The 14,504-nt window shown below is 46.9% G+C and overlaps 1 protein-coding gene across 1 annotated transcript; it reads right to left on the reverse strand.

The window, feature by feature from the left end:
• Positions 1–12,565: 12,565 nt before the first annotated feature.
• On the reverse strand, positions 12,566–13,420 carry MRGPRG (MAS related GPR family member G). The gene has a single exon (XM_027868692.1). It carries the CDS (start codon positions 13,418–13,420, stop codon positions 12,566–12,568), a length of 855 nt encoding a protein of 284 aa, XP_027724493.1.
• Between the last annotated feature and the right edge of the window lie 1,084 nt (positions 13,421–14,504).

Below are 14,504 nucleotides of genomic sequence, written 5' to 3' on the forward strand. Positions count from 1 at the left end.
ATTGTATTAGGTTGTGGGGATATGGAAATTTAAAAAATCTGTCTTCAGGAAACAATGCTCTATTGGCTAGATGTAACCTGGACGCAGATAAATATACAAGATGGGAAGCAATGGCACAAAGGAGGGATCAGATCAAGTCCTCTAGGCACAATTGAGCAGGGAAGACACTGGGGGATGGGGAATGAGGATGGCTGCCTGGGAAGAGGAGGGGCTGGAGCTGAGCTTTGAAGGAAGAGGAGACTGAAGGGGGAAGGAGAAGCATGATGGAGCTCCTCGGCAGGAGGGATGAGCGAAAAGGGCAGAAACCTGGACCCGTACGTAGTGCTTCAGGAAGAGTCTAGCTGGAGGGAGGAGAGGGTGACAAGCTTGTTTGTCTGTCTTTCTCTAATCCAACAATATTAAGTTGTGGTCCGCGAACTTTAAAACCCTCCATTGTATTTCAACACAACTGGTTTCTTTTGTAATCCTATGTATTCTATTTTATGCATTTAAAAAGCACAATTCTGAGAACTGGTCCATCAACTTCACCAGACTGCCAAAGGGTCATGACCCCAAATAGGGGACAGACTCTTGCTCTGGTGCGGTCATCTCCAGCCTATGGGTGTGGGCATGGAGTTATCTGTATAAGGCAGGGAATTCACACGCATACACCATATCTCTTCAGTAAAACTGAAGAACAATGCCTCATGTATGTAGTGTGATTTAAAAAGTGTATAATCCATGAAGGTCAGAATCTCCTCCTGACTCTTGGACTGGATTCATAACTTGGAGTTTTTGAAAATAAATATGGCCAGCTAGGTGGCGCAGTGGATAGAGCTCTGGCCTTGGAGTCAGAAGGACCTGAGCTCAAATCTGGCCTCAGATACATAACACTCACTAGCTGTGTGACCCTGGGCAAGTCACTTAAGCCCGATTGCCTCACCAAAAAAGAAAATAAATAATACTTTAAGACCTGAAAGATCAGAGAAACTTCTCTGGCTAGGTGCTCTTGTGACATCAAATAGAATTTTGTCTAGTACCATGACTCGATTCCTAAGAACTTATTGTCATCACTTGTTTTCTTAATGGATAGATACTAATAGTGCCACTCCCATTATGTGTGTGGGGAAGCTGATACTTTTTTTGTCATCAAGAAGGTGCCCTCACCCTTTTCTGGCATCAAAGCACCAGGCAGCTGAGCCTAGAGCAGCTCAGGGACCTTGCTTCTCCCTACTCTGTATCCAAGCATTGCAACTTCAATATTGGAGCTACCTGCCCTGATTAAAAAGGGGCTTCTCTCTCTCCCACTCATTAGCTTATTAACAACCCTCAACACTGGGATACTGGAGTCACACTTATTTATGGCTCATGTCTAGGGCTTCTTCCCAAAAGGAGAGTAGAAAAGAGATTTCTAATTGACAATATGAGTCAGGTATGGGTCGGGTAGTTTATTCTTTTTTTTAGATTTATTTTTAGTTTTCATAATTCCATAAGCTTTTGAGTTTAAAATTTTTCTCCCCTTCCCTCCCCCTCTCCCCAAGACAATGTACAATCTGCTATAGGCTCTACATATACATTCCTATTAAACATTTTCACATTAGTCATGTTATAAGGAAGAATTAGAACCAATAGGAGGAACCACAAGAAAGAGGAAATGTAAGAAAACAGAAAAGGAAAAAAAGAGCAAATAGTCTGCTTCGATCTGCATTCAAACTCCATAGTTCTTTCTCTGGATGTGGAGAGCATTTCCCATAATGAGATGTCTTAGATCCTTGCATTGCTGAGGACTAAGTCTATCAAAGTTAGTCATCACACAATGTGGCTGTTACTGTGTACAACGTTCTCCTGGTTAGCTCAATTCCAGGTAGTTTATTCTTACACAAAAAGAAATTTTGGACAGAGAAAGAATCACAGTGCACATTAATAGAATGATTTAAACAGGATTCAGTAACATGACTATTGTTACATTCTGCTGGTAGGCTGGTAGTCATACCTCATCAGGACATAGAAACAATTTGGAAGGCTGTTAATTAGTCATTTGACATTTTACCTTAGCTTGGTGCTGTTTGGATCTAACAGCCGTGTTTGGGTCGGTTTTCTTTCTGGTGACTCCCCTCTCTGATACAAAAGCCTGGGACTCCTCTCTGTCACCAGTCTCTTCCTGCTGCTGCTGCTGCCGCTACCAAAACCAGTCCTTCTTGCGGACACTGCTACATTCATGCACGGACCTCTAGACCTTTCTAACTCACCAGGTCACCTTCTCAAAGAAAGGAAGCACAAACAAGACACAAGTTATCCAGGATCTAGGACCGAGCTCACCTAGTTCTGTCCCCTGTCACTAGCTATCATGTGGGCAGGATCATCGTGATATTGAGGAAGAGAATAATCCTGTCTTTCCCTCACCCCATACTAGAGGCTCATCTTGCCGTCTGGAGAGCTCCAATTAAGAGAGCACCAGCTGGAAGCTTTATCTTCTTTTAACAGAAGCAGAACCCCACTCCCTGGTGCTGTCATGGGGTATGGGACAACCAGGGAATCACTCAGGGTCTATTATCATGTCATATTTAAACACCAAGTACATTTAGCAGTAAGTCATCACTTGGCCCACAGCATTCCTCAAGTTCTCATGTGGTCAACTGGAACCAGACAGAATACCTCTACATGTTCTTCCATGTAGTGGTGCTCAGTATATTTGAAAAGTTTGGGAGCCGCTGGTTTGGAAGCCCTTCTCTTAGGTCATATTTGATTTTCCCTGTGGCTTTATTTATTCCATTCTGACTTCATTTGCTGTGGCCACTAATCACTCATCCAGTGATTTTCTCCAGGACACCAAAAGGTTCTGATCCATCCTGCATGACAGAATACACACACAATTGTTTAGCACAGTGCCTGGCACATAGTAGGTGCTTAATAAATGTTTATGGCTGACTGAATAACACATCCATGGTGTAATGATTGGCAAGTCAATGAGGTTTCCAGTATCTTACCACACTGGAAGAGCAGGCACAGCACCCCGGACAATGGCAATAGTGATCCATTGCTATTTGTATCTCGATTTTCAGGTGTGGAACACTTCCATATCCATGATCTTTTTTTTTTCTTGTTTCAGCTGAAGACAAGGTTTATTAGACCATCCATCATATTGGGCAGACTCTTGAGGAGTCTGAACATTAGTAAGCTATTGGCTGGATTGTAAGAATCTGATCAGTTGTCTAGATTTTAAGAATCTAAGCAGTGGCTAGATTATAAGAACCTAAGCACCTTAATGGAGACAAGATGGACCTTATATACAGAAAGGCTATGGGAGGGATCTAGGAGTGGCCAAGTAGTCTGTGAGGTAATATAACTCCAGGGACCTGGACCACTTGGCCAAGGGAGAATGGAGCCTAGATAGGATTAAGGGTGGGAAGTGGCCTAGGGCCATAGGGAGGTCCACAATGAAAGGCCAGTTGATGGGATTATAACCTCAGGGGAACATCAGAGATTTGGCCATGTGGGGAAGTCCAGGGTTTGTCCTTTTTGGGGTCTAGATCCCATCCTCATCATTCCTCCCTCCAACAAATGGGACCCAAATTCTTTTGGGGTAAGGGGCAAAGGTCTCAGCTTCTGAAACTGCTTCCTGCTGGCAAAGGGCTGTGAGAAATGAAAGAGTTAAGTTTCCACATAAGTAGATAAGAAATCTGCACAGACAGGCTAGCTTCTCTCTGTGTGTGTGGGGGAGTGATAACACAATTCTAGGCACATAACATATGTTAGGGGTGGGGCATATAAGGAAGATTGTAACCCAGAAGGATTAGGACCAATCCTGATCCAGAAGGGAGGTGTTAGGCAATTACTAACTATAAAGCTTGACCTGGCTTCTTTTACCGAGCACATTTTCTCTCCTTCCAAGGAGGTGGTCTTTGAGACACCAGTCTTCGGAACTGAGTCTGAGGTCATCTTTATAACAGGGCATAGAGCGGTCCCTGCCTTGAGGGGGTCCCAAAGAGGAGGTTGACTGGAACCAAGCACAGGCTGTATCCAGGGAACTATGGGGGGGGGACATTGGCCGGTACCCTACGTTTGCTATCAACTGTAGGTGAATGACCTGTAGTCTAGAAGACACAAATATGACAGAAGAAACTGCAGGGCCCAGACACAAAGCAAGGACTAGATTTAGGGCCCAACTTTGAGAGAATAAAACATCCTCAGCTCTGGATTCAGATAATTCAATTTTCCAAACAAGCAGTATCAAATCCACCTCATAGCCAGACTCGGGAATAGCCAGGTGGGTAACATTCCCTTCAAAGGAACATAATGGGGAAACTGAGCCAGGAGGATCCCATCTTAGATTGAGGCTAAAATTGTCCTCTCAGCTTTTCCCAATGCTGACTTCCCACCAGTATCACATTCTCTGAGTAGCTTGTGGCATTTCCTTCAGATGGTGGATTATTGATTATCAATGGATTATGACCCATCAGACAACTCAAAATAAAATTCTATGAGCTTTTACCTCAAACAGCAAAATTTACTAATCACAGCTTAGGAAAAACTTTTCCAGGATTTACATCTCAAACTTAAATTTGTCCTGGTGTAAAAAGCCAATCATTAGAGATTTCTATACACTTGCAAATTCTCAGTAAGCCATAACCCAAATGAGCTTCAAACAGTTTACACATTAAAATAATAACCAACAATAGCCAAATTATTTTATTGGTAACCAAATTATGAAAAGTTGCTTGACATAACTGATTCAGAAAGTTCACCAATTTGAAACTTGAAACACCTATTACTTATCAGGTAACTTCAATTTTGTTAAATTCATTTCCAAATTACTTTACACAGAGAATCATCATTAACAGTTAAAACTACAAATTTAAAAGAGCGTGCTTACCCAAGTTCAGAGGCTAGCTTCTTTACCTTGAGCAGGATGTGCTGATCCTGGGTGATGCTTCCAGGCAAAGGTTGCCCCAGGGCCCAAGGCCATCGCCAGTGGGACCCAAGCTGTAGCTGCTGCCCCTCCCTGAGCCTTCCTTTCCCAGGTGGGGGAGAGCAAAATCAAAGGTGAGGGGTAAAGAGTGAAGCTCTTTTATCCTATGAGATATCCTCTTGACTCAAGGGAAAGGGAGTGGGAGAAACGAATAACCAGGGTTATAAGGAGGAGTTTCAAAACTCCTTGATGATCAATCACAAAACCTCCAGAATCTGCCAAGATATTTTTAGCTCTTCTAACTTTTCCCTCCATGAAGGAGGATTCAGAGGTGTAGAGGGAAGGGAGTAAGTAAGCCTCAGAGAATCAAAAAGAAACTGCAGCTTTTTTCCCCCCCGATACTCTAGCACTGAGAGAACTGACAGAATTGGGCATACATTTCTGGATAGGGGGTCAGTCCTTGTCCTCTATGTTGAGGAAGGTGTACACAGGTCCATGGCCTCAAACTGACCCAGTGGACCAAGAGCTTGAGTGTGAGACAGTCTCGTAACTGTCTGCCCGAAAGCACCTCCAAGCCTTGGTGCTTGGAGAGTGCCCCAACTGCAGAGCAAGAAAAAAGTGGGAGAGGAAGCTTACATACCTTCCAGTTTTGGCTGGAGAAGAACTTGGGGTTAGGCAGTTTCCCTGTACAGACCACCAAAATGATGAGGTTTAGGGGTGTAGGGGTGCTGGGACCCCAAAATCAGAACACATGGGTTCTGCCTGAAAGAATTCCACCCAAGCCTTCTTTCAGTCAAAGACAAGGTTTATTAGAACATTCGTCATATTGGGCAGACTCTTGAGGAGTCTGAACATTAGTAAGCTATTGGCTAGATTATAAGAATCTGATCAGTTGGCTAGATTTTAAGAATCTAAGCAGTGACTAGATTATAAGAATCTAAGCCCATATCCATGATCTTATTTGACCTATTTGACAACCCCAGCGGAAGGGTGTAAAATATTCTTTTTGTTTGCATTTTACCAATGAAGAAAGTATATTTCAGAGAGGGAAACTGATTTGCCCAGAGGCATACTTTTAATCAGTGGTAGCTCCAGAACTATGGTCCTACTATTTGGTTTTGAGTGAATGAGTGAAAAGCACTAAGTGCCTACTATGTGTCAGGGACTATGCTAAGTTCTGGACATATGGATAAAAAAGTAAGACAGCCCCTGTCCTTAAAAAGCTTACATTCTAAGGAACAGATGCTACATACAGGGGAGTGGCATTTTGGTCTGGGAAGTCTCAGGGCCAGTGCATAAAGGCCTGACAATTGATTGATCAATTGTTTCTAGAGATTTGATTACTATATCCAGAGAAAGAGGTGGAAAAGGGGAATGAGGAAGGTGTTATAGGGCAGGAAGAGGAGGGTCAGAGTGCACTGTGGTAGCTTGACTGGGGCTTAGATGTGTTGATCTCTCACCCATCAAGAGGCAGGGTCAGAGGCTGAGGCCACAGAAGGGCAGGGATCTCACCCATCAAGAGGCAAGGTCAGTTGCACTGGGGTTTACTAGTTCAGCTCACTTACTATTGTACCACACTACCTGTTAATCTTCTCCCTCTACCCCAGTATTTCAGCCATAGAAATAAGGAAGTAGGATGATTTGGTCACTGGTGATGTCTTTTTTCAGGGAAGTCAGCTAACCAGAAATCTCCCAATAGTCATGGGCAACAGTATCTGCTACCTTCACCCCCTTGGTCCAAGCAGAACCCAACCTTGCAGACCTCAGTACAACAGATGGCCTTCCTGAATTGCATTGGCTAGAGATTTTGCCCCTTTATGGTCCACATAGAGTGGAAGCTGCTGGTCAGATGGACTTTGGACCATGGATACAGCCTCCTCTCATCTCTTAGCAATGCTTGAAGCCTTGTCAGCTTCAGGTCCATGATGTGGCCTTCAAGGGTCAAGGGTTCCCTTTACCCAAGGGGAAGACTGAAAAGAGAGGAAGAGTCAGATGCAGAGTACCAGAGTGCATGTTGGGGAAGAACCTCATGAGGCTGCCCCCGTCTCAATGTGTGATTGAGTATGGTCTTGCCAAGAAGCTTTCCTTCTATCTCACCTGGTGAGCTCATCAGCTCCCAGGAGTTCCACTATCATCCCTATACTGAATTTTAGAACTACTCATCCAGCTCTAAAACCTCTCTTGACCTCAAAAAGTCTTGAAATGGATGTCTATCACCCTTGGCAGTGGGCCTTCACACACTCCAATGGCCTGCCTCAAGTCTCTTCCCGCTCTAGTCCATACTTCATTGAACTGTGAAAGGGATTTTCCCCAAGACATAGGTCTGACTACATTACCCGTCTACTCAGTAAATTCCAGTGGCTTCCTAACTAGGATTAAATATATGCTCTGGGGGTAGCTAAGTGGAGCAGTGGAGAGAGCACTGGCCCTGAAGTCAGGAGGACCTGAGTTCAAATCCAGCCTTAGACACTTGACACTTACTAGCTGTCACTACCCTGGGCAAGTCACTTAACCTCATTGCCTAGCCGAAAAGAATACACTCTGTTTGGCATTCAAAGCCCTTCATAACATGGTAACTTTCCAGTTTTCTGACATTCTTTCTACATGTGCAATGATGCAGCTATACTGGCACACTTATTGTTACTCATGCAAGATGCTCCACCTCTCATCTTTGTACACTTAAACCGATTGTCTTTGATGCCTGGAGTGCCACCCCCCCCATCTTTGTTCCCTGTCTTTCCCAGCGTCCTTCTAGACTCTACATCCCCCGCTGCTGAGGTCTCCCCTCTGGGATCACCATCCATCTCCTCTGTGTCCGTCCAGGATGCACAAGTCTCCTCCTTCAGAATGTGAACTTCTTGAGGGGGAAGACCTTGGTTTTTGCCTTTTTTATTTTGTATCCTCAGAGCTGAGCAACGTTAGACCTGGAATTAGGGTGATGCTCGTTGAATAAGTCAATGACTAGTTTGGCCGACTTGCAATGGCTTTGTGGAGAAACATCCCCCCCTTGTGGCCCTGTGTGGTATTGTTTCTGACCTTTCCCTGGTTCCTCCCTGTAACTGATGTTGACGCCTGACACTGCAGCCAGGTGTGCCAGCGAACTGGAAAGGAGCTCTTAAGCCCGTAAGTGCACCCTGCTCATTTTACAGAGGAGCCAAGTAAGGCCTGGGGAGGGGAAGGTGCTCGGCCGTGGCTGCATTAGTAGTAAGTGTCACAGGTAGGATACGAGCCGGCACTCTTTTCAGCGCATTACAAAGAAAGACACTGAATTTCTCATCCTTCTGGACTTTTCCAAACGTGATGGGGATTTACGCCTTTTAAAAATTAGAAACGGGTCCATTGGGGAGGGCCGAGGCTCGAGTCACTGCTCATTCCCGGAGAGAAGAAGCCACTCGTGGGCTGGTAGATGAGGTGGGTGGGGGCAGGGAATGGGTACGGAGCTGCTGATAACATTCAGAGCACTGTCTGTGTGTGAGGTGATATTGGGGAGGAAATCGAGGGGCCTTCATAGGGCCCCTTATTTGGTGAGCACCGTTTAGGGAAGGTCCTCTCATGCCTATGGAGAAGGCCGGCAGCTGCCCCAAATATTGAGAATTCAAGTCCACACACTTGTTCAGGGTGGTCACTGGTTTGGAAGGCTTTTAAGAAAGTTTTCATTTGGTCAGTAAGGCTGAGGACTGCTGGAGAATTGATCTAGGATGTGCTTTAGTAGGATGATGGCAGTGGGCTGTTGTGAAATGAAGGCTTGAGGCAGAGGCCTGGATTTGAATCCTGCCTTTGCTACTTGCTACCCAGGCCAATTACTTGGCTTGTCTGGGCCTCAGTTTCCTCATCTCTCAAATGAGGCACTTGGGCTAGGTGACCTCCGAAGTTGCTCTAAGGTTATGGTCTCCACGGACCAGAGTCTGGGCTTCAGGTGTGGGGAGCAGTGCGTTTAACTCAGGTCAACAAAAGTTTGTGAAGCACTTACTTGGTTTTATTAGGATTAGCCCTGGAAGGAACCTTAGAGATCCCCCTAGAGCAGGGGTGGGGAACTTTCAGCCTAAACGACCTTCTGGGTCCTCGGGTGCGGCCTTTTGATTGAGTCCAAGTTTTACCTAACAAATCCTTTTATTAAGGGGATTTGTTTTGTGAGGCTTGGAGTCAGTCAAAGGGCCTGCACTTGAGGACCTAGAGGGCCACATGTGGCCTTGAGGCTACAGGTTTCCCACCCCTGCCTTAGAGAGTCCAATGCCTTCATTTTTCAGGTGAAAAAGCTAGGGCCCAGAGAGTTGCAGGGACTGGCCCAAGGTAAGTCAAATCAACACACATTTATTAAGCACCTACTGTGTGTCTGGCCCAGTACACAGAGATACGAAGAAAGGCAAAGGAAAGTCCCTGGCCTCAAGGAGCTTGCAATCTAATGGGAGAGACAATAAGCAAACAAATATGTAGAAGATGAGCTAGGGAAAGCCCTAGTTTTAAGGGGGATTGGAAAAGCTTCTTGCAGAAGGTGGGGTGTTATTGGAGACTTGAAGCAAACCGGGGAAGCTGGGAAGTGGGGATGAAGAGAGAGAGGATTTCAGTGTGGGGGGCAGCCAGTGAAAATGCCTGGAGTTAAGAGATGAAATAAGAGGCCTGTGTCACTGGATCGAAGAGGGAGGGACAGGAGGGGTAAGAAGACTGGAAAGGCATGGGGGACTAAGTCGTATAAAATCAGGACGTTATGTTTGATCCCGGGGTTATAGGAAGCCAAAGGAATTTATTACCTGGGGCTGGAGTAACCTAGTCTGCCCTGCACTTTAGGAATATCACTTTGACGGTTAGAAGATGGACCAGAGTGAGGCCGTACTTGCAGCCAGGAAGTCAAGCAGAAGGTGCCAAGGGCTTGTGCCAAGGTGATGGTGGAGTCAGAAGAGAGAAGGGCACAGATACATAGAGAACAAAGGTTAAATGGACAGCTTTGGCCTATAGATTGGATCTGGGGGTGGTGAAAAGGAGTGAGGAGGCCCGAATGACCCTTAGGTTGTCAGCCTGGGAGATTGGGAAGATAGTGGGACCCTTGACAGCGATAGGGAAATTAGGAAGATGGGAGAGTTGAGGGGGAAAGAGAATGAGGTCAGTTTTGGACGTGTTGGATTTAAGATGTCTGCAGGGCATCCATCCGAGGTATCTGGAGATTTGAGTCTGGAAGTCAGCAGTGCTTAGGGCTGGACAAATAGGTCTGAGCATCGACTGAATAAAAATGAAAAGGCTAATTAAGAATCCCCTCTGCAAGATCACAGACAATGGGACAGCACCTCCTCTTACATTCTTCTTTTTTTTTATTTAGGCAATTGGGGTTAAGTGACTTGCCTGGGGTCACACAGCTAGTAAGTGTCAAGTGTTTGGTCTGAGGCCAGATTTGAACTCAGGTCCTCCTGACTCCAGGGCCGGTGCTCTATCCATTGCACCACCTAACTGCCCACTCCTCTTACATTCTACAGTGAGGGGAACCTGACTGCCCTCTGAGGAAGTCTCTGCTCCTGGGGCCAGCCTTCCACCCACCATGCTTGGTTCTGCCCTCAGGGCCAAGCAGAAGCAGCCTCCTCCCTTTTCCTTGTGCCAGCTAGGAAATGATATTTTCCTAATTTGAATCCTCTGTCTGGTAAACCAATGTGTCTCTTGGTATGGGACGGTTATTCCATAAGGACCTGTATCCACAAGGACCTGGTGAGGGAGCTTTTGGGTGTAAGCTGGGCACTGAGGAGGAATGAACAGCCTGTGCCTCTCGCCCCAGACCTCCTCCCGGGAAGGGGCTGCCTGCTCAGCCGGCTCAGCTTCAGGGGCCCAGGACAAAGCAGGGAGTGGAGGCAGCTGGTAAGATGTGGCCCAGTGAATACCTGAACATCACCTGGGGCCGTAAGGAAATGGGAAAGCAGGGACTTAGGGAAGGCTTCTGGGAAAATAAGGGACTCACTAGCCTCAGAACTTTTCCAAAATAACTGCTCCGGCTTGGCCTCCACTCCCCTAGGTATTGTTTCCCCCATTAAACTGCAAATTCCTCAAGGGCAGAGTCTTTTCACTTTTGTAGCTGCATGCCCAGCACTCAGCACAGTGCCAGGCACATTTAAGTGTTCAGTGAATGCTATTCACTTGTTCATTCCAGATAGATGGGCATTCTAAACAAGGGGAGAAGACGGTTTTTCCTGATCGCCATCCCAGCGGCAGGGCCCGATACCCTGTCCTGGGCATGGAGCCTGGTGCGGGACACAAGTCTGACCTCTGAGGACTGTGGGCTCTGGTAGAAGCCGGGCCAGGACCTAAAACCTCCTGGTAGAGGTCGGTGGGAAAAACAATTCTGGGGTTGAAATCAGAGGCTCTGTGCTCAAATCTTGCCTCTTACCCTTACTACCTGTGTAACTTTGAGGAAGTTACTTAATCTCTTCTAGCCTGTTTCCTCATGAGTAGAATGAGGGAAGGAGGCCAGATGAATCCCTCCTGACACTGTTTCTTTGACCCTCTTCATTTGTTCTCATTAGCCAACGCCCTCCCCAACCCCGATTCCCAAATCTCCTCCAGCCCGATTCCCTCCAAGAGCCCCTTTTTGTCCCTATTACTCAGTTGTCTTTGCAGGTTGAGGGAAACCCGAGGCTGTGAGTCCCCTCAGTGTTGGTGAGCACAGAATGGGCTGTGATAACCCTGGTGAGGCCCATGTCTAGAGCAAGAGGGAGTAAATTATCTCCGTGTGAAAGAGGAAGAAACTGAGGCCCGGTGGGGAAGTGGCTTGACCTTGGTTAAGCCATTCCGGCCACAACCGGAGGCCAGACTCAGCTGCTTTTGAAACGATTTTAGAAGAGTGGGAATCTCTTCCTCGATTTCAATTCAATTCGAATCAAACCAAATCATAGCATCTGTGATTCAGAGACAGATGGAACCATCTATTCCAGTAGATGTTCAGTCATTTTCCAGTCATGTCTGACTCTCTGTGATCCTATTTGGGGTTTTCTTGGCAAAGGTACTGGAAGGGTTTGCCATTGCCTTCTCCAGTTCATTTCATAGATGAGGAAACTGAGGCAAATGGGGTGAAGTGACTTGCCCAGGGTCACAGAGCTTGTCAGTGCCCAAGGGCAGATTTTTTACTTAGGTCTTCCTGACTCCAGGCCTGGTGCTTTATCCACTGAGCCACCTTGCTGCCATCATTTTACAGTTTAGGAAACTGAGGCCCAGAGAGGTTAAATGGTTCCCTCAAGGTCACACTGGCAGTAACTGTCAGAGGCACCCCGATTCCAAAGCCAGGGCACTTTCTACTGTCCTACTGTCCAATTCAATTCAATTCACCTCCCTCCAGCGTTGGTAGGGTTCCCATTACTAATCCACTCTAACCTGGATCTGAGCAGAATCTCAGTAGATAAACAAGAGTCTATTCAGCCTATTTTTAAAAGTCTTCACTGAGGGGAAGATCGCTCCCCCTGGAGGCTGCCCCTTCCACTTGGGGAGGGTTCTCACTGCTCATCAATCTTAACTCAGTTCAACATTTATTAGGTCCTACTATGTGCCAGAAACTATTTCAGGCCTTGGAGATACAAAGACAAAGTTGAGTCGGTCCCTGCCCTCAAGGAGCTTACACTCTGATCTAAGCTGTTTTGGTCTGGGTATGAATAGCTGGGTGACCCGGCAGACTTCTGCCACAGAGAATTGGGTCAGTGTGCCTGGGGCTCAGGCTGTCATCTCCAGAGCCTCCGCAAACCTGCTCTTCCCTCCCCGGGGCCAGGCCCTTTGGAGCTCCCGCCTGTGGTTGGCATCGCAGAAGTAAATGATGGGCTTGGTGCTGCTGTTCACGCAGGCCAGGAGTTCGGCAATGGACAAGAAGAAAGAAAAAAACCACAAGAGGGACCCCATGGTGTTCTTTAAAGTCCAGTAGGCGAGGAAGGGGAGCCCGAAGAAGAAGAACAAAGGGACCAGCTGGAGCACGTAGCAGTAGAACGGGGGCTTCTGCCCGCTCTGGGAGCAGCATTGCACCCGCACCAGCAGGACGAAGTTGGCTACACAGAGGATCGAGAAGAGGAGGAACATGCAGATGACGCTCACCACGTGGTACCGGAAACACGTGAGCCACGAGCCGCCCCCGGTCAGTAAGCCACAGGCCTGGCTGGGCACCAAGACCAGCGGCACGGACAGCACCCACACCAGGGCGCACACGCAGGCCGACGTGTGCTTTGGCCGGCAGCGGCTCCACTTGGGGAAGAGGGCCGCCAGGCACTGCTCCAGGCTCAGGGCCACCAGCAGGCCCAGGCCGGTGAAGAACCAGAGGAACACGACCACCAGGTAGAGCTGCTGGGAGCCCTGGGTGAAGGTAAGGATGGTGAACACAGTCTGGCAGCCCAGGAAGAGGAAGTCGGCCCCTGCCAGGTGGAGGACGTACATGGAGAAGGGGTTCCTCCTCACTCGGAAGCCCAGGAGCCAGAGCATGAGGCCGTTTCCCACCAGCCCGCCCAGGCCAGTGAACACTGTGAGGGAGAGGACGATGGTGTAGAACGTTCTCGTGCTGATGATATTCCAGAAACTGAACATCATGACTGCTGCTTCCTTCAGAGCATGGAGAAGGAGATTTCACAGTCTCACTGGGCACTATTGACCCCAGGTACACCTGTGAGCAGAATGACACAGAAGTTCATTCATTCATTTACTCATTCATAATAATAGCTAGCATTTATATGGCATTTTAAGGTTCGCAAAGAGCTTTATCAAATGACGTAATATTTGTAAAAAACACTTAGTGTCATGCCTGGCACATGGAAGGTACTATGTAACTTTTGTGGGCCTCCCCAACACCATATGCAGCATTCTATGCCCTATGCCTCTGCCTGTTATACAGAAAAGGCTATGCCACACACAGAAGAGGGATTGATGAGGGCTCCTTCATCTTTATTGTGGGAGGGACCCCTGTGGCTGCAGTCTAGGGAAGCTCGGGGACTCTTTAGAACCATGTTTTTAAATCCACAAAATAAAATACAGAAGATTTCAAAGGAGTAAAAAAAAAATCTATTCAAATGCAACCATGTCCAAATATTTTAGGAACAATTTCACATACTTCAGGTTAAAAGTTCCCAGATTAGACTTAGTTCCTCTCTGCAAGTGACTTATTAACTAGGCTGGGAGTTAGGTCATAGAGAAATAAAAGATAGAAAGCACATTGGGGAGGCCCTTTACAAAGATTTTCTCAATTGATCCTCACAACCATCCTGGGAGGTTGGTGCTATCATTATGCCCATTCTACAGATGAAGAAACTGAGGTAGATGGCGATTCAGTGACTTTCCCAGGCTCGCACAGCTAGGATTTGAAATCAAATCTGAAGTGAGATTGGAGCTCAAGACTTCCTGATTCCACGTCCAGAGCTCTATCCACTGTGTTACCTGGTTGTATCTTTATTGATTTCTTCATGAGCAATTGATTCAAGAACTTTAGCAAGAATTTACTAAGCCCTAACTACGTGCAAGGCTCTGTGCTAGACACATACAAAGACAATAAGGAAACAGTCCCTGCCTTCAGGAGGTGACATTCTCATGGGGCAGGCAATATGCACACAAGCGCATGCACCGTCCTTTGGACACTCTTCGAGCGTAGGGATGGTTTCGTTTTTGGGTCTTTATGTCT

This window comes from Vombatus ursinus, unplaced genomic scaffold (assembly GCF_900497805.2).
Source record: "Vombatus ursinus unplaced genomic scaffold, bare-nosed wombat genome assembly UNPS02014790.1, whole genome shotgun sequence".
Taxonomy (NCBI): Eukaryota; Metazoa; Chordata; class Mammalia; order Diprotodontia; family Vombatidae; genus Vombatus; species Vombatus ursinus.

Excerpts from the sequence above, each read along its gene's own strand:
- MRGPRG (XM_027868692.1), bottom strand. The coding sequence starts at position 13,420 with ATGTTCAGTTTCTGGAATATCATCAGCACGAGAACGTTCTACACCATC.